At 39.2% G+C, this 19241-nt stretch overlaps 1 protein-coding gene across 6 annotated transcripts in view; it reads right to left on the bottom strand.

The window, feature by feature from the left end:
* The window catches only part of ST3GAL3 (ST3 beta-galactoside alpha-2,3-sialyltransferase 3), a 138398-nt gene that overhangs the window by 114850 nt on the left and 4307 nt on the right, over positions 1-19241 (bottom strand). For 5 of the 6 annotated variants that reach the window (XM_027649078.1, XM_027649080.1, XM_027649079.1 and 2 more), the window contains one exon: positions 13028-13070. In XM_027649078.1, coding sequence (XP_027504879.1) covers positions 13028-13070 — 43 coding nt within the window. Of the gene's footprint in view, positions 1-13027; positions 13071-16338; positions 16398-19241 lie in introns of those variants that run through there. The other variant, XM_027649084.1, reaches the window with a different exon arrangement.

Below are 19241 nucleotides of genomic sequence, written 5' to 3'. Positions count from 1 at the left end.
TTTCTTAAGAGCAAAGATAATCAACACATACTTTCATTTATTTATTTGGACTACTCAAGAACAGCAGCTGAAGAAGATTAGATTATATTAAACTGGCCCAGGAAAACAAAAGTTTTAAAGACATTGCACCAAAACCCATGACCCAGCCCTGAATGAAGACTGAGGAAATTCAGGGAGTCAGGGGGGCACAGACACCTGCAGAGCACTAACTCTGCAATGCCATTCACCCTCTGAGATGTCATCTTTGCACAAACACACCAAAAAGGCTTCCATCCACAAAAAAGTCCCAAGGATCCTGCTTCCTCACCAAGTTCCATTCCTGGTCTTTGCAGCAGTAGGAATTAGACCACTAGGCAAAAGAAGTGCTAATCAGCAGTGCTAAATACATAAACATCTTAAGAAATACAGCTACAAATGATTCCTCAGTCAGAAAGGACTGTATCATTGTACCATCTCTTATAGTTCACAGGGACCAACAACCCTGCCTGGAGCTTCTCAATTAATGGCCTTTTATCAACTCCTAAGAAAGTGCTGGGATCCTCATGGACAAAAGAATCAGAAGTTTCCAAGGCAGACAGTTTTCGCTTGTTTCTTTTAAATAAATAAACAAAAAGCTGAGTTTATAAAACCAGATTCAAAGGATGGAGATAAAAAAAATCCAGCCGAAGTCCATGGCACATTTTGTATGTGACCTCATGCTACATACTCCTCCAAGATTGAGTAATATCCTTGATCTCCCCATCTCCTTTGGTTTTTATAAACTTTCCCCTTTTTCAAAAAAATTCTGTTTCAGTTACATCTTTCCTTTAAGACTAGTAGCACAGAGAAAAAGCACAATTGTGTTCAAATAGACACAGATGAGGAGCAAAAGCATGAGGAGCAAAGTCCATTTGCGAGCTTCTTTTCTTGTGTTTTTAAAGAAACATGGAAAGGAAAAAACAACTGGCTAAAATACCAATTGTTAGACTAAACAAAAAGCATGAAATACAGAATTCTTATTTTCACAGAAGGCAGCTGTTTACCAAAGGAAGAAAAAAATTACAAAGATGACTGCCCCCTTGAGTTTTTGATAATTTACTAATCTTTGGACAAAAAACTCGTAACTTAATGGTGAAGTAACCAGTTGACAATCAACAAAATTCCTCTATGCATATTGCTGAACTTTTATATATTCTAGTTTCCATAGGTCCAAAATTACTGTTTTCCATCCTCAGTGGTAAGTATCAGCATCCTGGTTTCGCAGATAGGAGACAAGGATAACCTAATGGAGAATAATCACATTTTTTTGGAGGTGGGATGTGTTTTAGGACTCAGTAGTCAATAAAAACTCTCTCAGCAGTCAGCTGGGATTCCTAGTTGAACTTCTTTCTGAAGAACTTTCTAAGGAATGTCTAAATAAACTGTTTCCCAAAGTCAGAAATTATAATGCTCCGTTATATTAGGACATGTAATTCTCAAAACTTGCAAAAACTAAATGCTGCAATTCTCTATTTAAATGCCTGTCAAAAACCACTGTTAGTGCAATGGTCATAAAAATGAGGCAATTAAAAGTGTGAAAGGAAATAAAACACTCACCTATCACATCCATTTCTGGTCAAATGAAGGAATGCAGGAAGATAAACTGCAATGTCATAATTTTGTTGCTGTAAACCCTTAAGTCTTCATCACCAACCCTCATCTGTTACATCTACAAATGGGCAATGCTTCCTTTGGACAGGGAACAGGGTTTTTCTATTTGTAGTGTAATGAATTCAGCAGTGTAGGTCCAGGAGAGACAAACAAGTGACAAAGAGATGAGAATAAATAATTCAAGCCAATTCGAATCCAGGAATCCTCTGCTCAGGCTAACAGGAATCAGTACATCTGTAAACAAAGATACTGCCCAAAACCCTAAAGCTGCAGGGGAAAAAAAGATCAACTAAGAATTCCTGGAGCACCATATCTGAAATTACAGTTTTATGTCTGTGGATAATACAGTTCAGTAGATCTGAACGCCCAAATCCAGCGCTTAGCAGTTTTAAATGCCAAATGAGAAAATCAGTTACACTAAGTAAGTTACACTAAATCACCAAACCTTCCTTCTGAGAAATGTAGTTCATTTTATTGCAGAATGCACCAGGCTATGGAACACTTCATCTCAGGCAGACTCACAGTGTTTAGCTGGGTGTGAGAGCACACTAGCACAGCAGAATATATGGAAAATATCAGCAGTGATTTATTATTTACTATTTCCCATATCAGTGGAGCATGAAGCAAAATTATCCTAAAGACAGCAACACAGACAAAAGGAAGCACTTCTTTCATATAACATGCAGATTTCTTTATGTCAGTAGGTTAAAGATGCCAGATGTACAGATGGGATCAAAACTAAAGAGGTCTAACAGCATCTCCAACTTGGGAATATCAAAGCTTCCTCCCTTTGGTACCTGGAGAGTGACACTGCTTCAACAGTCGTGCATTTTTCTCCTTCCCTAAACAATAGGGAGTATTTTCAGACAAGACATAGGAGCAGGTGAATCTTTGGTCTGGCCATTTCTATTTTCTACACAGGAAGTTCAAGCCTTTCTGTTGCAGCAGTAGATCTACTGCACAGGCAACTGGCACACCAAACCTTAGGGGAATAAATCCCACTTGGAAAGATCAGCTACCTGAGAGAAATGCAAAAGTTTAACAGGAACTGTTCACAACATCCTGCCTTTTCAGTTTCTTTGGTGACTTTGTAGAGGTAAGGGTGATAAAGGCTGCCCTTTAAACTTTTCTTTGGAAGGTCTGAACAGCCTGGGAAAAAATTAACAACTTAACTCCTCTAAAATAAGGAAAAAGATGATTTGACAAGGATGCTTTCTCCCCTCCCCTCCCCCCCTCCCAGCTGGACTGAAATTGAGAGGAAAAAACCACTGGTCAGTGAATAAATTGCTTTAGATGGTATGCAGAGGTGACCTCACAATTGGGGAATGTGGTTTAACAGTAGTTTTACAAAATGCTGTATATAGTCATGAGGCTTTGAATCTCTCTCACTCTTCTTTCTGAAGCAGTAGTCCAAAAAACGCTGTCTTCACTGACCTATATTAGATACAGATGCCATGAATTCAGGCAGACAGCAATTAATCTAATAAGTACTACACTGAAGCCTTAAGAAGAGGAAGGCTACATATCGGGAGGAAAAATGTTCCCTCCAGAAACCTTGCTGTAAATATAGAACATAACTCTGACCTGGAGGAACCCTTGCACACACTGTGACTGAAAGCACCCTCCCAAAACGAACAAAAATCCAAACTGCTTTAAGGAAAATAAACAATAGCCAGAACCTTTAACAGTAAGAACAGCTGCAGAACCACTGAGATCAAAAAACCCTCCTGTTATCTCCATACATTGTTCTAGTGAATGCTATTTTGCTAAGATAACTGCTTTTTTATTTCTTTCTTCTTCACTTCAAAGAGCAGCTGCTTGTCTGAAAAGGCCATGGAACAACATCCAAACTAGCACAGGTAACCACCATGAGTCAGGGAACTGAATAAAGTTTGTCTCAAAGAACTGTGAACAGCCCAATTGATCAGACCTTCCTTCATCTTGTATCACCTTTGCTGAATCAGCCCTACATCAAAAACAGGTTATTTGTGGCTTTCCAAAAGAGAAAGAGAGACAGACAGACAGACAAAGTGTTTTCTCCAAGATGTTTGGTGAACAGGCTAAACGAGAGCTCCAAGGACGAGCAATAAAATAGGTTTCCCTTTTCAAGAGAGTAAATCCTAACCTCCCCTCCTTGTTAATTCATCAAAATAGCAACACTTCACAAAATCACCTGAGCCTAGGTTTCATGACGATAAAATAGTGCTTTGACTCCTGTATGGATCAGAGCCCCTGATTCAAACAGTCCAATGACACAACCACCTTTGGGGATTTCTGCCCTCAATGATGTAAAAAAGGATCACTAAAAGAGGATGAAAAGGGGCAGGAGGAAGGCACTCAACATGTTGCAGCTGTACAGGACACTGCTCAGAGTTTTTCAGGTCTTCAAGATTAATCCTCTTAAAGAGCCAGAGGGAAGATATTTCTAAGCAGGATTTAAAAGGTCTGAAATCAACCAGAAGTATCCAAACACATTCAATATGCAAATCAAAAACACTGTTTGTTGGCTTTTCAGTTTATCCTTCTTTAACAAGTTGGAACAGATTGCACGGCAGACAAGGCAGAAACAACACATACATGTTCTGTCAGTTTTCTGTCCCTCCCTTTGTGGTCCTGATTCTCATTTCTCAGAGCAGGACTGGGGCTGCAGCTACTGTCAGGAGTAGCATTTCTGCCTGTTTTTATTTCTGCTGTGAACTGAGAAAGAATCACATGAGCTTCCGTGTAATGTTAGCAGAAAAAATATTTCATTAAAGTTAATCTAATTGCTTGGTTTTCTCAAAAGCAACTAGAGAAAACCTCATCTCAGCCTCATAATCTAATTCAAACATCTGTAACCTCAAAACCATCTTACAGCAACAGCTGCTACACAGCTCCTTCCCCAATATGGCACATCAGACATAGCTGTAATTAACCTTCCTGCTGCAAAGTAGCCTTCATCATGTTTTGTTCCCTGCAATGGGCATAACACACCACCACCTCTCCCACCAGTCCTTGTCAGGTTTGGGGTCCTTTAGAGTACTTTTGCAGTGCAGACTTCTCAAGGATGCTATCAGCAACATCATGCTTCCTGAAGGAAAAAGCATATTCTGAATTTATCAACCTAATAAAAACTTAGCTTGCCCTTCAGTCCTAGAACAGTTTTAAAGAGTAGAATAAAGAGGTCTTTACACATGAAGACTTACTGTCAGGTTTACAGTCTTAAAACTGGGAACAGAACAAGTAAAATAAAATACCCCTCTGGATTATATTTGACAGAGTTCCTTTGGCCTCTCCCAACCTGAGTTCCTCTAGCCTATCATCTCTGTAGTAAGCTAAGGATCACAGTGTAACAGCCTGGCAGATCACATCCCTCTCTTCTGCTAGACAGTTCTTCTCAAGCACAGCAATAAGGCTTCTTTCATTCTTTCAGCATAAATTAAATATTGTTTTCTTACCTAACAGATGCTAATCACAGCTGTTCAAAGCATGTCTTGGTTTTACTGTCCTTCCTCAGCACGCAAGAAGCCTGTAAGTGTTTGTTCCCCTAAACTCTTCCCTGCCTTGATGACCTACTATGTATCTTAAAACGTCTGTATGGCTTTCTTGGCACAGGCTGACAGCAAAGCTCTGATGTCTCTGGTCACATCATAGCAATGCTGAAGACAAAGACAGAGGAAGACCGAGTAGAGTAAGTTGTCTCTTCCCATATACCCTTTTACAAAACCTCCTCAGAGCCAGCTTATAAATCAGGGGCTGACATAAGCTGACACCCGAGCTGTGTCTGGATATCATAGCAAGTGTGTCCTTCAGAGTACGTGACATGCTTCAGAGGCAGCCTCGATAAACAGGATAATGTCGGCCTGCTGGAATAACCTTGATTTCCATTCAACCATCAGATGAGGTTTCCCCAAAACATTTCCCAGAGAAAACAAAAAGGAGTAGATTTCTCTTTGGAGGTGGAACATTGCTGGCCAGGCAGGTACAGAAGAGCTGATGCTTGGAGATCATGCTCCTACCTTTGGGATTTTCAACAGAGGCAGTTCTTGCATCAGTTTAACAATTTGCTCACAACTGCTTTGGTTCAAGACAGGCACCAACAAATCATCTGTTTCCACAATGCTTGCTGGTGTTTTGTTAATTATGAATGAACAATATGAAAAATAAAATTATGAATGCCAGTGTTTTAACATAAATCCTTACCAAAACCCGCGATCCCTCAGAACATCTAGCAGTATTTCTAACTCTTTAACTGAAGTTTTGGGAATGATCAGTGCTTAGTTAGCCCAACCCATTCAACTTTCCTAAGTTATTCACGGAGCAAGAAAGTCTTTGTTGGAAGATACTCAGTAACTAGAAGCATAACAAGCTCACCAGTGCAGAAGCTGGCCAAAACTGTAATAATTTAGCTCTGAGTTTTAGAACAGGTATCTGAAGGAAGAACATGAAGTGTGACTTTTTATGTGCTCTTCTTCCAAGAGGATAAAGAAACAGGAGAATCCCCAAGCCATTTATGATCTATTAGATATTCCCTGAGTTGGGTTTTGCTACTAAAGGAAATTTAACCTTTTATAAATGCAACAACTGTAAAAATTTTTGCTCAAACAACAGTAGAAACTTGTGAAGTTAATTAGCTATAATCATATCCACCCCAGGAAACAAATCACCATTTGTGAGTTTAGGTTAATGCTGCTATGGTGAAGAACTATAAGCAAAGCAAGCATTCCACCCTACAGGTACAGGGAAAAAAAGAACTGAGATTCCCCAGTTTTTATACAACTAGTTTGACTAGTTAGAAGAACACAAAATATACAAATCCAGACCTAAGAGGAACATATCAGGAAAAAAATCAGTCTCACACAACAGGCACCTTCACAGACATTCACATGAAGAACAAGCCCATCTAAAAAAAGTGTTAATTTTTTAATATACACATTAATTCAAACTATATGTATTACTTTTTTTTTTCCTGTGGAAACACATGTTGGTCAATATGTTATTGTTCTCAGAATCAAAAATGGGTTGAAAAGCTTGTGAGTCATTCCCTTTTAAAATATTTGTACATCAACTTTCTGCCAAGGATATGGAGAACCCTTAGTGTTTGAAGATTTATTAATAATCTCTAGTAGTCCAAAAAGTCTTCTACTACTTCTTTAGAAATTCTTCCAAGAATGTTGTCCAGACATACCAATTTTAAAGCACACAAACTTAGGTGTCTACTGTTTGAAATGTTATTGTTGATACTAAGGAGATCAATTTTTCCCCCTCATCAAACAGAACAAAACCCTATGCATCTACTGCACACTTCTACCTTTTCTATAAATACATTACCACTACCTCCCCTTACACTCTCGATAAAATTATTTTTCCCATGAACATTTCTTTCTTATGAAACTGAACTTTCGGGTCTAACAGTATAAAATTGCTCTAAACAATGCCCAGCCATTCATATTTCTTGCTTTACATCCTTTTCCCACATGGTTTGGTTCATAATTACTTCCAGCTTCAGGAAACTGGCCCTTTTTAAGGCACCAAACAAATTTTTTACTTTTTTTTTGCACTTAACAAACCACGTAATGAATCGGTTCTATCTAAGCTGCCAGGGATTGTGAGTTCTACAGTCTTTATCTTCTTCATCAACTGAGACTGTGTCTAACACAGGAATCCCAAAGCTACATAACAAAGACTCACATGAGAAGTCCTTATGAGAATACCAAAGGATCAAAATTGAAACAAACTGAACTGAACTAAGAAGAGCAAAACAAAAACAGGGATGGCAGTTACATCTCACCCAAATGTGTGAGGTTTAATGGATGAACAACAGCCAGGTAATTGAATTGCTACTAATAGCTACAGTTCATTTTCTTAAATATTTCAAATGCTCAAACAATTAGTACAGAATGGAAGAGATTAAGTAGAAGGAGATAAATTAGAAGTCTGAAATGAAAGAGAAATAAATAACCAATTGCCAGGAAAATACCAATGTACTAAAGCATGCTAAGCCTTGACATAATCTCGCAGAAAAAGTATCAGGACACCTTTGGTTGTGATGGTCAGAATCCTTCCACTTAGCCCATGAGAGACACTCTTATCCTGCCTAGGTAGGAAGGGACACCATTGGGACTCCTCACTTCTTTTCTTTTTTCCTCCCTTCAGGATTGCAGGAATATAAGAAGACAAATGGGAAAAAAAACCAGGGCAGAAAGAAATCCCACAGCAGCAGGCATTGGGAAAGTCCAGCATTCCAACACGTTTAGTGCTTATTTTTACAGTGTTTAATGGCAAAGTACCACACATAGACACAAACAATTTCAAAGCAACCTCCCAGCCTAGAAAGAAAATGAGGGGAAGGGGCTCTGTTTCAGTTCTTCATCATTGAAGCTCTGAAGTAAAGAAATTTCAACAAACATTAGTAACCCAATCTGTGTGTTTCCCTAGCCCGAGTTCCCTCCATTTTTATGGTCTTTTCAAAGTCTAGATCAAGTTTCATTTCAGTTTGCAGGGTGAAGCCTGTTATTTCTGGCTTTTCTTCCCCCCTCCAAAGACCCAATTTCTTTGTCTTTTCTTTTTAAAAACAAAGTTGAAATCATCACGGATATTCAAAAAATCTTTGTTGCACCTCCCAAATCTACTCTATAATAATGAAGAAACATGTAAATACACAGAATCACAAAACGTCCACTGGAAAAAAATATTCCTAATTAAGTACTGCCTAAAAATTCCCAAAGTACACAATATAAAATATATACCATAAAGTTAATATAGTGTACTTATATAATATGTTAGTATCATGTTATTGTGGTCAACACTACTGATCTCACAGCCATTTTTCTAATTGAGAGGAGCAGTAATTTTTTTTCGCCTGTTTCTACCTTAAAAAAAAAAAATAATCCCCTCTCAAGTTAAAACGTTATAATACCCACTGTCTTTTTGTTTAAGTGTGGAATGATTCCAGGAAGCTAAACATATCTTCCAATGTTTGTAAAACTTTATGAAGGAGTGGTTCTTTGCCAGTCAAAGTCAAACCCTGGGAAGATTCTTTCATCACTCATCAGCTGAGATTTTGACATCCAAAGTTTTGAGCTGACTGTGGCACCAAGTGAAAAGACCTACCAAGCTCCCAAGCTGAGCTTTCTTCTGGCTGTTGTTTAGAAGCACCAAATTGCCAATCTAACTGCTAAAATACCTTTGAAAGTATTTTCTGAAGGATGAGTTTGAAACAAGGACAGAAGTAGCAGACACTAGCTTCCATCTAACCGAGCAAATGGCACACCAGCAGAGTAAGAAGGAAAGCTGGCAGAGAAACATGAGGGCAACAACACGAGGGAAAAGCCCTCAAATCACATGGGTTTTTACAAAAAAGGAACTTCTGATATGCTCAAGGCAAGTGAATCTACATTTGTAATCTGCCAAGGCAAACTCAAAGCAATCCTTAAGGTCACTAAACCAAGCATTCAGAGAGTACTAAGTGACAGAACAAAGAACAACCATGCAACCTTCAGCTTGGCCCACTTAATAAGCATTAAATACAGTCTATAATTAACTACACGTTCATATGCTGATCCTCCTTAGGAAATCTTATTTAATTCAATGCAAACATAGATTCTGCTCAGGGAATGATTCAGAATTTGCAGTGAATGAGACTCTTGTTTCTAAGACCTGGCCAGCCTCAAAGAACTACTACAATATAAATATTTGATAATAACAAAAGCATGCAACTCGTTGCCAAGCACAGATGTTAGAAAGTGACTGCAAATCTTGGCATTTGGTGGCACCTAGTAATCCACTGGCTGAGTCACTAATGTGATTGATGGCTTTAAGTTGTTCAGGAACTACTGGCCCCTCTGAGAACTAAGACCTGCAAACTGTATCATATTTTTTGTATAAATGCTTTTCTCTACACGACCAGTAAATATTTGATTTTATTCTTACAGGTTTAAAAAAGGTTATGTAGCTCTGCTGCTTGGGAAACCTCTTTACCTGGGAGGAACTGATGCAACTGGCCTTTCCGTACTTTGTGCACATTTTGTTTTGACACTCTTAATTTTGGTAATGATGGTATGGTTGGTACAAGCATAACTAAAGGATAAACTCCTCTTGTAACAGATCTTTTTCACTGCTCTGGTCCTGAGGAGCCTTATGTCTCGTTTTGACTAAGGGAACAACTAATTCATAAACTGTGTTGCCCACAGAAGTCCTCAGCTTTCTGTTCATCCCATATGTCATTAACAATCCCCACCTGATTATCCTGCCCTGTAGAAGCTAAAAGACTTTCTAAAGAAAAGCACAGGCACCAGAAAGGAAGCATATTCCATCTTAGTATTCTCCTTCCCAACAAGACTGTTCAGAACCAGTCATTTCCATGAAGCACCCATACAGTATCTTTAAAACTGCCCAATCCCCTTCCATGTGAGATTCCTGCCCATAACAGCATCCATCAGTTCCCACAAAAATCACTTCTCAAGTGCTTCTGGTAGATTTTCTTTCCAAAGTGAACAAATCTGGTTCCATTACCATTTCCATGAACTCAGGGAGAACCAGTGAACAGAACCATTACATTTCTGTAACCACAGCAGACTGTACTATATCTGAATAACATGTCCTGGACATCCTTGGGGTAGAGAACACTAAAGCAGCAATGCATGAAAAAAACCAAAGCTGTAAAGGCAAAAAGACACATAACTACTTAATTATATCAAACACTTTCTTCTGTATGTTGTTTAAAATGCAAGTCAGAGCACTTAAGTTTTAATGCAGATCTACCTTTGTAGAAAATGTTAGTCTTCCAGGTCATTAGTTACAACAACATCAACTAACACAGCCAGCAACAGATTTTTGAGCAAATGAAAGATTAAGAAGAAAAAAAAAATGAAGAAAACTTAATTGTTGCCCTCAGTGCTCCAAGTCACAGAAGATTCTCACATGCTGTCAATTAAGTGAACCCTATAAAGTTATGATCTGTGGCAAAATTCCACCAGAAAGATTATATCAGAACAGATGTAATTAAATTATTTCTACCAACAAAGTCATCAGTGCAGAACATATTATCCCTTTCAACTCCAACCAACTTTTTTTTTAACCAGAAAGTGCTTCTATGATGGTACCATCTTGATTGAGTAACAGGAAGTATTTTTTTACCACTGAGTTCCACTGAATTCAGTCTGAACTTAGAAAATGTATTTGGTACCCTGACCACACAAGCTGAACTTGTGGAATGGTAGCAAAAGTCCACCAGACTGTCACCAATTTTTCTTTCAAAATTGATTTGGTATGTTTTATGGTATTTTCAGCTATTTTCTACCTTCCTTGGTATAAAAAAGAAAAAAAAAAAGTCATAGACTAATTCAGGTTGGAAGTGAACTCTGTAGGTCATCAGGTCTATTCTCAAAGCAGGGACAGCTTTAATTACACAGAAGAAACAAATAAACAACAACCAAAAGAAAAACAAACAAACAAAAAACCAACCAAAAACCAACAAAGGACTACTGCAGTTAAAAGAAGTGATTTCACCTACGCACAATACTTGTTTTCTTTGTTCCTTAAGTCGCTTCATAATATTTATTTTAATCATGTTGATTTTTTATAAGTCTTTCTAGAAACTAACTTCAGGGCTTTGAAAAGCAAACATGCACATTTAGGGTGCTATATAAATATATTTTTAAAGTAGTCAACGAAACAGTTCTTTAATCAAAAATATCATGGGGAGGTTTTAAGAAAATAAATCAGGGCTCTGGAAGCCCTCTCCAGCAGGTAAAAACTTCACTTGGCCCCATATGTAAGTACAAGAAGGAGCAGGCCATGTCTTGGAGAGCTGTAGTCAAACAGGTAAGTCAGCAGAGGATGTAACAGAGGCTTCAGGGGAAGGAAGACTCAGTGGGACTTGCTAAAAGCAACAAAGAAAAGGGCAGTGCATGAAGGAGGAGTACGAAGAGTGAGACTGAAGCAGTGGTTTGGACACAGCACAGGTGGATACACCAACAGTGTGTGGACAGTGAACGGGCACATTCAATGAATTGGACATTACAAAATACACAAAACAGCCTGGAAAAAACCAATCAGACTACTTAAAAACCTAAAAAACATTTACCCCTTACCAACACCAAGACATTCACTCAAAGGTTACTTACCCACTCCACAGTTTTGGATTAATCTCTTTGCTTTGACTTCTACATGTATAAATTTAAGATAATGTATCATCTCACCCCACAGTGTTGTACAGGTACATACACTAGTGTCTCTAAAGCACAAGGATGGTCCAACACAGAAAGTTCAATAAAGAAAATTGGTAACTCTGTAACCAGTACGGGTTCCAGATAGCACCCAACAAAAACTGCAGAAAACACTACACTAAATGAGAGTAGAAAGAAACTATTCATGCAGTCAACACCATCCTTCCCGCCCACTGAATGAGATCCAGAGCCTTCAGGGAGAAAATAAATAAATAAATAATCAATATTCCTTCCTTCTCATACATGTTCTGCCACCTATTTGCATATGTTACTATAACTGAGCTTATATATCCAGCTACCTCTGTAAAAGAAGTTCCTACCTAGAGACTTTCTCATCTTCTGCAAACACCAGTTCCCGACACACTTATGAGGCTTTTATTCCATTGTGGAAGCTCCCAAGTTGTTCAGCAAGACTAAACTCAAAATGTTACACCCTACAAGCACAACGAAATTTTCAAAACTTTAAGAATGGGTTTTATAATAACAGGACATATCCTGCAGGGCATGCATTCTCAAGTCATTCAAAGCCAATAGACTGCTTCTGTGCCTTTTTAAGCAGTAGGTTTTTAGGAGTCTTTTTGCTCCCAACGCCAAAATTACCGCAAGGCTGCCGACCTCAGAAACAGGGTCGCTACTGACCCCTAGTGTTAACAAGGTCAGTCTCGATTTGAGTTCTGGCAAGAAGGAGTATCCTCATCCTTCAGCACCGTGTTGTTCTTCTGACACAGCAAGTGGTCCCTGCCTTGTGTTGAGGTTCTCTCCACTCTAGTTTACAAGCAAAAATAGTAGTATCCATCTTTACAGAAACAGGAGGAGAGGAAACATAAACTTCTAAGCATCCCAGCAAATTGCAGATTCGTGTTCCTTCTGCCTTCTGGTGTTTAATACATTTTTCATTTGGAAGATTAACAGTAGGATATCTAGAGCAGACTGACAGTCATGGCTTCAGGTGGGTATTTATAGCCTCCTGATCGCTTATTAAGGCATTAATGACAGTGATCCACAACCCAAGCTGGCCTGCAGATCCCAGTGCAAGGAAAGGAGTCAGAATTGCCAGGTTGCTGCAGGACTTGGCTGTCCCAGGTAGAAGTGGAGAGTCCACTGAGCCAGCTGCCCAGGTGACATAAAAGTTGCTTACAACAGAAAGCTGTAACTACAGAAAAGAAGAAGAGTCCTACTGTTCTACTTACAATTTGGAGTCCAGATTCAGGAGAAAGCCCAGTTTGTCATATTCTGTAAAACAAAAGCAAGGGACACATTATCAAAAAAACTGCAAGTGTCTCCTCTGCAAAAGGCATCAAAACAAAAAAGTTGCAAGTCCTCATGGAAAGATAATAGTTATTTCTAACTGAAAATAGCTATATCATAATTTCTAGTCACTAGCAGCTGTTAATACAGATTATTGTTACTTCAAGGTATTCCCAAATTAACATTTCTGAATCTCCAGGAAATACTAAAGCAAGAGAACACATGGGTAATCATTAATTTAGAAATCACTAGAATGAATCAAGCTATATGTAGTCATAAAAACAAAGCATAACTGAAACCACTCATGCAGTGATAAACAAAGCTCTTCTGTTTGCTGTACAAATAATTTTCCACTAATTTGTATGACAAACATTCCTCCTAAGTTCTGACATGGTAGAGCTTTCAAATTTTTCTTCATTCCTTGTCTATTCCAACACACAACTTCGTAACCAAGCAGCCCTTCTTCAAGAGTAAGTGACTCATGGTGGCAGAAATGCTTCAAGTTCAGATGTTGTTCAATAGGAAACCGCAAAATGAGTTTATGCTACAAACAGGGGACAGCTACAGAAACAAAGTTATCACTCAAAACATCCTTAACTGTATAATGTAAGCTTTGCATTCAGCATCTTTGAATATATTGTGATCTTGCAAATCAAACACTTGATACAAAAAACAGAGATACTGGACTTCATGTGAGATATACAAGAAAAAGTAAAAGGTGTAGTGTCCTTGCACTGGGTTAAACTCAGTGGCCTTCTCACACTGAAAACCGCTGGTCTCACTACATACAATAAAAAAATAATACAAACAGAGAAGCAAAAGATAATCCAATCAGGGTGTATTAAAAGAAACAACATGAACAAAAATTCTCTTAAGCTTTTAGAGCTCATCTGGAAATACAGAAGATTGCTTTCCTCACAAGATTCCCCCAGAATTTCTGCTGCAGTAGTTTTACCGCAGAAGATCACAAGCTTTTCACATCGTCACTTACCAGCAGAGCAGGAAAGCCTAAACCAAAGTACCTAAGACAAAACCATTGCACCAGATAGGTCAATGTAAACTGTGCCATTGGTTTCAATCCCATTAAGATTTAATTCCTGAGGGAAGTGTTATATTTGACATAACTCAGGTAACAGAAGCTGCAGAACACGTGCGCACTCGATATTGGCACATACTGTCTGTTCTCTGCCAGCACCCGTGTGCCACCCACCATCCCCGCTGTACTTGACGTTAGAAATGCACCTGTGCCTCTCTCCTCCACCTTCCACGTGCTGACAGTCTTGTTTCCCTCATGTGCTGCTTTTGTCATAACTTCCTCCCACCTCATTCCTCCCACAAGAAATTACGTCTTGCCCAACCTTACCTCCTCCACGTGTAGGACTGTGCACAGGAAGGTATCCATTCCAGAAAAAGAAATATGCCTTCAATTTCTATTAACCCTCCTGACTCCCAAAAACAATATCCATAGTGAGCCAACAGCAAAAGAGATTTTTTTTTTTTTGTATCATTATTTTTTTAAAAACATCTACAGCCACTCACCCACCTGTCATCAGTCTTATCCCATTCAAGCCAACATTCCCTTGTTCCCAACAGGAAATACAAAAAGAGGAAATGCAGTAAGATATTATATCACCTCATAACTACAACAACATCCTGGGCTTTCTACTAACTCAGCACTTCATGAGCTCTGCAACCAAAGCACCAGAACGCACACACATGCTGAATTCTAAGCACCACAGATGACAGAGTCCATTGCAAGGTTTCACAACATTTACCTTTTTTCTCACGTGAGTTTTACCTTCCCTAGGTTTAAAGCTTTGATGATCCCTGATTGTTACTGACAGAGTAATCTTATAAAACTATATGTCAACTACCTTGCAACGGGTACTTTCCAAGAAATGTATGAACTACAACAAAACAAAATAACACTTCCAGTTTCAAGCCAGAAGCACAGGTGTGTTCCTGCTTTTCAGTAGGGTGTAAATTATCCTTTCAGGCTGTAACATCAAATCAGAAGCAACTATGCTCCTTCCTCTCACTGGCTGCTAAGATGTGTGAGCTACTGCAGGCAGAGAAATGCTGCCCTCACCACAGGCCATCTCACACTCACTGGCACTTTTGGAAGTCAGCATTACTATTACCTTGGAAATGAATCTCTATCACATGCTGCCCCCCCAGGAAAGATACTACGACCCCCTAAAATTACAGAGTCAAAGTTACCTTCCTTTTCAGTAAAAATCAGTCTTGTTACAGACTTTAATGTCATTTAGTTGTACCTCTATGAATACAGGGGCCAAAAGTCAGCTCGCATTCTGGCTGTAAGGGGCCTGGATTCACAAAAGACAGATAAAGCCCCAAATATCTGGAGAAAGCCAAACACATATAGCCCAGCTGCAGGCAAAGGCAATACTTATCTGGAGTTATTATTTAAATTAAAACAAGATGAAACACAGACCCACTAAACTGAAGTACAGCTGAATCTAAAACACAGACTGGTCAGGGTGTGATGGTGACAGGAGAGGGACCGAGCACATAACTTACGGCTTGAGGAAGGGGCAGTCCCACTCCTACCCTTTCCTCCCTTGAAAACAGAGGTGGCAAGAGCCTGCCTTGGCACTCATGTCACCTCTCTGTTCCCTAGCCTATAGGTTGCTTTCTCCTCCCAACACCTTAGTTTAAAGCCTTTACTCACCAAGTTAATCGCTTGATACACAAAAACATTTCCCCTCTTTTTCATACAGTGGGACAATGAAGAGCCAGAATATTAGACAAAACAGCACAAAACAGTTAGAGAGAACAAGGTAAAAATATTCCAGCATCTTCACCAAAAACCAGCTTGGGCCAGCTGATTGTGTTAACTGTGTTTGATGTTGGCCTCCACCATCATCATCATAACGACACTCCCTCATGCTCCCACCATGAGGGGGTCTCTGCACTGAAGGACAACGCAGAGCCACCAAGAGTTACAGTTCTGGAGAACTCCCTTCAGCTCTAACCATGCTGGTAGGTCTGATCCAGCCAAGGCCACGTCTGACCCACCAATTTCCAGACAAGACACCTATATGTGGCTGTGTGGCAAAGGATTTATTTTTAATGCAAAAAATGAGTAAAGTCAATAAAGGACTTAGTTCACACCTACTGGAAGAATCTGATAGAGGCTTTATGTTATCAGCCCACAAAAGGCGGAAAGGCCCATGAGAAATAAAAGCAACATTATTAAAAGAGTGCAATGCAATCTAAGGACCACACTCACCTGTGCTAGGAAGCTACAGATCTCAGCTGACAGTGTGGTCCAGCAGTGTACAGAAGCACAGAAATGAGTGAACATGGGAAATGAAGCTTCATCATGCCCCATAAGAACAAGAGGTCATCTAAGGTCAGCAACAAAATGCATTTCTACATTTCCGGGAAGGTCAGAATTGAATAAGAATCTTACAACTGAAAACAACTTCATAATGAAGTATGTAATTGTGATTATATGAACAGAAGAACAGCCAAGCATAGCAATTTCTAAAAATGATGCAAATCCTGTGCCCAATTCAATGCTGGCACTAGCATGGGAATTTCTCCCAAGTATCCAACAGAAATCCAACTACCAGGCCACAAGTGAGAAATGCATTGTCTAATGTCTGTAAACTCCATGCAGACCACCCAGGAAGCCATAAAGCACTGTGTACAGTATCTAGCAAGTTTTCAAATTGCCTTTTGCATCTGTAGCCAATATAGCTATACAGAAAAAAAATGGACAAAATTTTCCCCTTATGCTACTAATCTGAAAACAACAATGCAGGAATTAACTTGGCTCACTGGTTTTATCCTTTCAAACTACATATAACCAGTTTCACTGATGACTTGATACTATACCTTTTAGCAGACAGCTACTTAGCACAGCACAAATAGCTCTGTCCACAGAAATAGAAAACTAATTATTTTTTATAAAGACAGGTTACATGCAGTTCTAGTTCTCTGTTTAACTGGTAACTGCAAGTACAGGAGGGAAGGCAGAAAGGTTCAATTTCAGCAATTTTATTCAAAATGTTTGTGTTTGTCAAAGAAATCAGTATGATTTTCAAGAGACAGAAGTCCTACCAAGAAAAGCTCAGACCACCCTGATACACTTCATCCTGTCCAGTGCAGTTTGGTCTCTGCAGAACTGAGGCTCCAACTGGACTAAGCCTTGGCCACTGTCCACATCTGTGGCAAAGGTCACAGGTAAAATTATTTACTCTGCAACGAAAAAAGGTCAAACTCATCACATTCACCTTGGTCTGAGAAAACACATATGGACAGTTATAAAAGTTCAGCTGATGTAAAGCAATTCTGCCAGAACTCAAGAGACAAGAAAGAATTAATGAAAAAAAGTTCATCCTAAATGGATCAACTGAAAAGGACAAAAGAAACCTTTTATTGCAGGGTTAAAAAAATACCACTCAGGATTACTGAGGAACAATCACAGTACTGGATAAACAAAGACTTAATGTTGCATCCTTTCCTTAGGATTTTCACTTTAACCTCGTCAGTGATGGAATTTACTGATGGAAGCATTATCTTCTGAGGCTACTTAAATAACTGGGGAATAAAATAAAGAGTGCAAAGCCAAGTTCATAAGTAGCAAAGCTGAGGCCACCTGGGCTCCTCAACACAGTCCTGCACAGACTGTATGCATGTCTGTGTTCCAGTTTCCTTCTCACCCCCATTTACTCTTTTGCATACACACTTCACAACCTTTTTCCCCATGTTTGTCCAAGTGACATCAAGGAGAACACCAAGAAAACTGGCAAGACAAAGCCCAGTCCTTGGTGCTTTTCCCTGCTCCATAAAAATACACAAAAGCAGCAGAACTGATACCTGTAAAGCTCAGTGCTTGGCCCTTGCTGCCCAGCACTAGAAGTGTACCTCACCAGTCTATGTCTGTGAAGAACCATCTCCACATTTGACATTTCCACCATGCGTGAAAAAAAATTAATTCTTCAAAAACTTTAATGTAGCTTCACTTAGGCTTCCTTTTTTTTTTTTTTTTCTTTCCTGGGGAGCAAAAGAGTTTGCTAAACTACTCTTTCACCAAAACTTGAAACTTCACATCTATTCTCTATATCACAGACCATGCAAACTGTCTAAAGCCATCAATCCTGCTGCACCAATATTCATTTTCCAAGTACTGCACCTGCTGAAAATAAGTCATATTTCGTGGAAATCGATACACCAAGCACTATCAGCACAACTGAAACATAAACCTGTGAGTTCAAAGCGGGATAGGAAGAAATGTGTCTTCAGTCACAAAGCCCTGCATGCCCTGGTGACACCTAAAATCATGAGGATACTAAATGTTTCAGATTTAGCAGCAAAAGGAAGTAATTTCTACCTCTATACCTTCAGGGTGGTTTGGTTTGTTTTTTTTCCCCTGTAATTCCTGACTGGGGCCTCCAAAGTCACCTGGCCCAGCTTTACAGTCTGAGGAAAGCAACACACCTAATGGGTCTCCTCCATTAGCCACTGCAACTACACTGTTCATCCCCCAGGCACAGAAAGAACAAGTAAGCAGTCACTTGCTGGTAGTGCTGTATTGGTCATCCATCAGGAAGGTCTTCTGCCTGCTTGTCTTACCTCCAACATAGGTACAGTAAACCAAAGAAGAGGTCATTCTGGGATATTACATTTTAAAAGGTTCTGGTTACCTTAACATGGACTATATATCTCCTTTCAACTGGTTTCCCTAATAAAACTGAAGCAACCTCCAAAGGCAGCAAAGCAAGTGACTGCTTTAAGCTGAATTTCGGAAAGATTCCAATAGGAAGATGAAATATTTCCTCCTATGAACTGCATATGCCCTTTTGCTTTTCCCAGAGAGTCATCTGTTTCAAGCCAGACTGCAACCTTTGCTAAGCATTAGTTTCATTTACTACCATGAATCCACTTGGCCCATGGAGTTAATGCTGCCCTACTGAGTCTTCCAACATACTCTTTATTCCATAAATTGTATCGTATTACCTAATAAAAGTCAAGAACAATATTAACAAAGCAATAATCCATACTGGCTTTTAGTGACTTACAGGATGTACTGACTTGATGCAGAGAAGATGCCACATGAGAGAGAAAAATTGCACTGAAATACTTTTAATTTGACGTATTCTTAAAGCTGCTTCTTGGCATTTGCAC

This window comes from Corapipo altera, unplaced genomic scaffold, assembly GCF_003945725.1.
Source record: "Corapipo altera isolate COAL_440 unplaced genomic scaffold, ASM394572v1 112, whole genome shotgun sequence".
Lineage (NCBI taxonomy): Eukaryota > Metazoa > Chordata > Aves > Passeriformes > Pipridae > Corapipo > Corapipo altera.
The sequence above is the reverse complement of the archived record's forward strand: the minus strand, read 5'-3'. Positions and strand labels throughout refer to the sequence as shown.